Genomic DNA, 6,325 nt, shown 5'->3' with positions numbered 1-6,325 from the left:
TCGACTGCAGATAAAGTTGAAAAGAATTCGACGTTATATGATGATGTATGGTTGTATTTTGCTGACATGATGCATGGGTTGCAATGTAGGGTTTGTCTTCTTTGAAATCTTATTGGCCGAAAGAGCCTTAGATTATATTAACTGCTTTGAATGTCACCACAAACCTTGTGTTAAAAACCTAAAAACCTAATGTTTTCTAGTAATTGTAGCCTAAGAAAAGTGCAATTAATTTTTTTTTTCTTTTTTTTGAATTTTCACTGATGTGTCACCAAAACTCTGTACTTGTAATATCACACGTTCAATTGCTGTGACAGCTCTGACAGCTGATACTTTAATGCTACAGTGTGTGATTTCAAGCTTAAAACAAAAGACAAAAATCAATGGCAGCCAATGATTTTCTGTACATTAGATCATGTGTTTCACTTACTGTCACTGACGGATGTAAGAATGACCTTAGCCAAAAAAAGTCAACCTGTTTACCTGAGTGCAGATTTAGCTTCTAAAAATGGAGAAGAATCAATAAAACATAATGATTATCTTTGCACTAATTGACTGAAGTGTCAGTCATGGTGATAACACTTTTTTACACAGTGTCATTTAGATGACCTGATGGTTAGAGAAACATCCGGTGACTCATTGGTGTTCTCTGTAATACAAAATCAAAGTTAGTGTCATTTTTTGTGTGTGTACTCTGATCACTCTTTCACCCTGCTATCGATGAGTTATATGGTAAATATGGTTGATTGTTTTGATATTTTACAGATTTTATTACAAAAATACTTCAAACAATAGAAAACTGAAAGGGAAAATAAAGAGAAAACACAAGGAAGCCGCTAAATATGCAACAAGGTTTAATATTTTTATTATTGATTTTACCCATTTTTTCGAAGTATTAAATATTCAAAATAAAAACAAATCAATTCTGACTGACAATAATGTGCGCCAATGGAAGAGTGCTTATCAATAGCCATCCATAAATAAAATCAGACCTTTGCAGCAGTTCAGAGCTGAAGTATAGCTAATGTCTTACAGTGTGAACAAACAAAACAAAGAGAACAAACCCTAACCCAAACAGAGACAGGCTGAGAGTGAGGGGTGGGGGGGGGTGTATCCTGGGAGGAGTGTGCTCTGTTTCCCTCTGAGCTCTGGGGCTCAAACGCATCCCTGCAGCTCCTCAGTGATACGTGAGCACTCAGGGATTACATAAACCCTGTTCTCCTTGGGACTCATACGAATGCTGACACTTAGTAAGGGCTGGTTTCTCTGCCCTCGCCACTGATGACTAACCAGCAGGACATTTGGCCTCAGAGCTCAGGTCAGTTAATTAAGCGCTAACGAGCAGTCACATCATTAGCCACCCATCAATGGCTGATTATTCTTTGAAAGACTTATCATTAATTATGTCAATTACAGCAATCACAAGCTTTAAAACTGACTGCTAGCTTTTACAAAGGAAAGTTCTTATGTATTTAAAAAGAAGTGCTGATGGAAGTAGCTTTCTACATTCTAAGGAGGGCACATCAAATCACACAGGTGAAAAGATTTTATATTATATCAAAGGAAGTTTAGAGCGATAACTAGCTCATGGGGGTTTGAGCCCCCATGACTGTGAACATCTGCCCCACTGAGGTGTCCTGTAGCAGGATGCTGAATCCCTACCAGCTCCAGGGATGCTGTGACCTTTGACCTCCCTTCAGAACAGTGTCACCAGAAATCACACATTTCTGCTTGTGTGAGAAAAAAATAAGCCAAAACCTTATCTGTTTGTTCGCTGAATAGCCACTATATGGTAGATGGAGACAGAGATGTCTTGTGTTCTTTGTGTCCTCAGGAGTCAGAATAAGAGCAATAATAATAAGAGCAAAATAAAATAGAGTAAAATAAAACATTTGATTTGCTTCAAATGGTACATTTGAGTGTGTGTCACACAGAGGTTATACATTCAGTGGTGCTGGTTACACAGACTCCACAGTCGCATCTCAAGGCCACGGGGTAGGTGTACATTGGGTCGACGTTGGGCTGGCAGTTGGGCAATTTCACAGTGACCATGCGGGTTTCATTGTAGGTACAAACCCGCTGGTGGGACTCAATGTAGGGAGGGTCCAGGACGGGCTTCTGGAAATACAAACACACTATATATTTACACTGTATATACCTACACACACACATATATAGATGTATCAAATATCCTACATATTAAATGTCAACATTTTGAGAACTGCGTTAATTTGCTTTCTTACAGTTAGATAAGAAGATTGATATCACTTTCATATCTGTCCATTACAGACTCTTTCAACTCTCAGCAAGAAAGCAAATTAAGGGATTGCATTAAACATGCACTTACATGTTTAATGCATTTCCTACCTCATAAAACATTTGCAAAGCCCTTTTTAAAAATGCTTACAAAATTGTTTTGTCCAGCTTGTTTTCTCCACTTTAAGTGGCACTCTGCTACCTTTTATTGTGGGATACCCCCACCAAATACTGGGGAAAATATATATTATGTCATATTCATGCTTTGTGCTGCATCCAAGTCCTTGCAAATATAAACAATGCACGGGCCTACTCCTACAAACGTTACTCTAAAGCACCACCACTGGTTAAAAACTCCACACAGTGACTTCAAGCTCCAAACCAACCTGAAGATTAGACTCTTTTCTGTGTCACCTGATGTGATAAAAATCCATCTCATTAGACTTTTCTTACTTAATAAATGGTTTTGTTCAGCCTCTCATTATTTGCTCATCACCAGTGCCAAGGAACCTCTGTTTTGCCATCAAGCCGTGTTTAACATGAGATTTGTGACACATCTGCAAACCCTCTATTAATTGTTTGTGGTGTTGGCGCGTAATCTCATTCTGCTGTTGCTGTAATTAAAAGTTTGACTGGATCATGTCATCAGATCAATACACAGGCACAAATGTAAATCCTGAAGTTGGGTAGTTGTAATTAGAGACTGTCCTGTCACCTACAGTTCACAGATTTCACCCCTGACCCCAGTAACTGTTCCTAAGGCAAGACATGGACTCCCTCTGCTGCGTCCTGACCTCCCTGTGGGGTAGAGCACACAAAAAGATGAGTCTCCTCCCTGAGGGGATCCAAATAGTATCACAAAACAAAGCTCGGGCCTCCTGCCCAAACACCAGCTACACTGCAATAATAATAAAGCAGGGAGAATCATGAGCTTTCTAATGCCTCTTGTCACTGAATACAATGTACTGGATGAATCTTGAGATTTCACAGCATAATCAGTATCCGGCAATTTATGGAATCCATTTGTGTCTTCTCAGCACTTGAGGCATTGTTAGGGAAAGCACTGCTGTCACTTCAATCTCTGGATTCCTCGCTGCTTTCGTTAACTCGGTTTCAGAGCACGCTGCTCCAGAAGCCTCCTGTCCTCCAATCTTCAGACAGCCTCTCATTACTACGCGACAATGATTAGATCTTGATAGGGGAATATAAACACAGAATATATTTTTCTTGGACATCCCACACACTTATCTGTCCCTCTATCTGTTCTTACATAGGTCCATCTATGTACTGTATCTGTCCAGCCGCTGAATCCCTGCTTGCATGCACGCTGTCCTTGCACTGACCTCCCTGCAGAAAGAGGAAAGCGAAAACAAATTTTCTCCATGGGGATCACCCCATCTCTCCATCTCTTTATCTACAGTATTTATCTGGCTGTCTTCCTGCCTGTCTGTGTGCTTGACCGTGTGATAGTCTGAACCTGCATCTAATCCATCCTCCTCCTCCTCCTCCTCCTCTTCTTCTTCTCCTTCTCTCTTTCTTCAAATGTGAGCTGATGCAAACAGCAGGGTAATATTCTTTTGTGTAAAGTTGTCAGCTTTGCTCACGTCACCTCTCTGTATAATCACATTTACACTACTCTCCTCTCTGTGTGTATTGTACAGTAGATGTCTCCCAGCTGCTCACCTCCCAGGTCTCACAGCGCCCCCAGCAGGCGTCAGTGGTGATGTGCAGGCCCCCGCAGCCGGGTTTCTTGGCGAGGAAGGTGAACTCCCGGACAGCACAGCCAATGAAGCGCCGCAGGTTGACGGCTGACACCCTGTGGAGGGAGTCTGGTTGATGAGAGATCCAGAATAGAAACCAGCAAAGCATCAGTCCAGGCCTCCTGAAGGTGAGAAGAGACAGTTTAAAGAAGGCTTTTTAAAAGTATTTTCAGTCTCAGGCTTTAGGTGCAGGTACAGAAGAAATTTGGATTGCTCAACGACACTAAAGCAGATAGAGGCTGAATCCCAATCAGAGACATTTCATTTTTTTGTGGTTGTCATAACCACACAACTGCAGTCTGAGGTCAATTCAGGAAGCTTTAAATAAAACATTTGAGTTTTAATCCTTTAACATAAGCATAGTAATTAGATTCTCATGTTGAAGTTACATTTTTTTGACCCAGAGCTGGTTTCAGACCAGTATCAGGAAACTGGACTCAAGCTGTCAAGCTGGACTTGATCTTGATCGGCTTCTTCCTTTAAATCCAGACTGAACCTGATGCTGTTCAGTCAGAGAACATCTGATTTTCTCCAAGTCTTAATGTCAACAAGACTGATGGTTTCATTTCTTCAACTGCAAGACCACAACCAGGACACCCCAGTCCAGTAAACATGTGGCCCAGTAAAGAAGTGAAACTGTTCACTCAGGCCAGTTTTCAACATTTACCTACTGCATTTAGCATTGATTAGCATTGCCAAAGATGTGGCCTTATGAGGACTCAGTCATTCAACTTTTAATTAAATCGAGGAAAAAATAAAGTAGCTTCTGTCATTTAAATGTTTTTTTTTTTATATAAAAATAAAAATAAGCCCCTGAGGTTGAATTAATTCCCTTCAGTGCTTATTTTTCCTCAGTGACTGTTTCATTCTACATTATCTCTTACTCTGACTTTAAAAGACCAAAATTCATAAAGGTTTTCAGATGTGAACAACTTGACTGGTTTCTCTTTTCTCCTGAACACTTGAAGGACTTTCTATTGGCTTGAAAACTGAAGATCAAAGTTCAAAATTCAGTCTTGACCTTGGAAGTTTAATTTAATTTAGCTTTCAGTTTGGGAGCTTTTAACTGAAGAGCTTTCAGTCACATCGCATCCTGTGAGAAAGAAAAATGGAAATTTAAACAACCACAATTTCAACAGGTCAAACTCCTTCTGCTGATGAAAATCATGTGACATGATCAAAAAGTCCAGAACAACTACTAAACTGACCTTGTGGTGAGATTGTCTTCTTAACTGCTGTTGATGTATGTAATCAGGGCTCAATATAAAGCAGTACTTCCTCTGAGCAGATTATCCTGGTGAAATAAAGTAAATTGAAATAGTTTTACTCACCATCCTGGCTTCTTCCTCTGTAGCATCATTTTAGCTGTAACTCACACTCGTTGTCACGCAGACAACAACCACAGGGATTAAATGTATTGACTATTGAATAGACACTAAAAAATGACGACACAGTTAAATTAAGCAGGTTGTTGCTGTCAGACCAGCAGTTTTTCTCACAGCTGTAGCACGCAGGGCTGTGATACCAAGTCTGAAGTTACTCTTTGGCAGCGTGGACGTCTAAAATGAACCACGGTCCTTGTCACTTTATTCTACTCAGACCTGAACCACCTGCTAATGGATCTGACAGTACAAGCCAGGGCTTTTTATCACCCTGTGTTCTGCCAATCAAGAGACTGAGGTCCTCACCTCAGTCTCTCTTCCCCATGACTCCTTAAATCCCCCGGAGGCACCTTCTACCTGTCGCTGCCCATCTAGTTCAGCTACCAGCTTGTTCCCACTCCATTAGCTTGATTAGGAAAAGAGTCTGCCCTTTTGTTCATAGTCATCCACATGGAAGAGGGGGAACAACATACTCAAACACAGTGCCTACCTGTGTCTACTGTCACTCATCCGAGCTCAATTAGCTGGCTCCAGAGTTTCAGACCCAGCTCCTGTTCTCACATGCCGACTGTAATGACTTCACCCCCAAGCTCCAGCACTGCTGTTTGCCTTATTCTGCCACTTTGTCTCATTCTTTTCATTATGTCTTTTTTTTGTTGTTGCCAGTGACATTTCCATATTCACACAAAGAGAGAGAAAGCTGGCTGTTGCTCAGGCCATGTCTTACAGGCTTTACTGCATGGATCATTCACTTAAGACGGAGCGGATGCATGTGAAGGATGCGTCACCCCTCGCAGGAGACAATGACAGGAGGAGGCGAAAGGAGACAGGGAGATGTGAAGAAGGGAGGGAAGGATTGATTTGGGTGAGTAAGCGCCTCATCAAGAAATTACCATCGTCAGAGGCCCCGCGGGCAGCGTGTGGAGCCAG

At 41.3% G+C, this 6,325-nt stretch overlaps 1 protein-coding gene across 1 annotated transcript; it reads right to left on the bottom strand.

The window, feature by feature from the left end:
- Positions 1 to 1,923: 1,923 nt before the first annotated feature.
- gphb5 (glycoprotein hormone beta 5) lies at positions 1,924 to 5,373 on the bottom strand. Its single transcript, XM_022750724.1, has 3 exons — positions 5,345 to 5,373; positions 3,937 to 4,135; positions 1,924 to 2,115 (listed from the first exon to the last, which is right to left on the bottom strand). The coding sequence occupies exons 1-3, from the start codon at positions 5,371 to 5,373 to the stop codon at positions 1,924 to 1,926; spliced, it is 420 nt and encodes a 139-aa protein (XP_022606445.1).
- Between the last annotated feature and the right edge of the window lie 952 nt (positions 5,374 to 6,325).

Source organism: Seriola dumerili, unplaced genomic scaffold (assembly GCF_002260705.1).
Source record: "Seriola dumerili isolate Sdu_G_001 unplaced genomic scaffold, Sdu_1.0 BDQW01000149.1, whole genome shotgun sequence".
Taxonomy (NCBI): domain Eukaryota; kingdom Metazoa; phylum Chordata; class Actinopteri; order Carangiformes; family Carangidae; genus Seriola; species Seriola dumerili.
The sequence above is the reverse complement of the archived record's forward strand: the minus strand, read 5'-3'. Positions and strand labels throughout refer to the sequence as shown.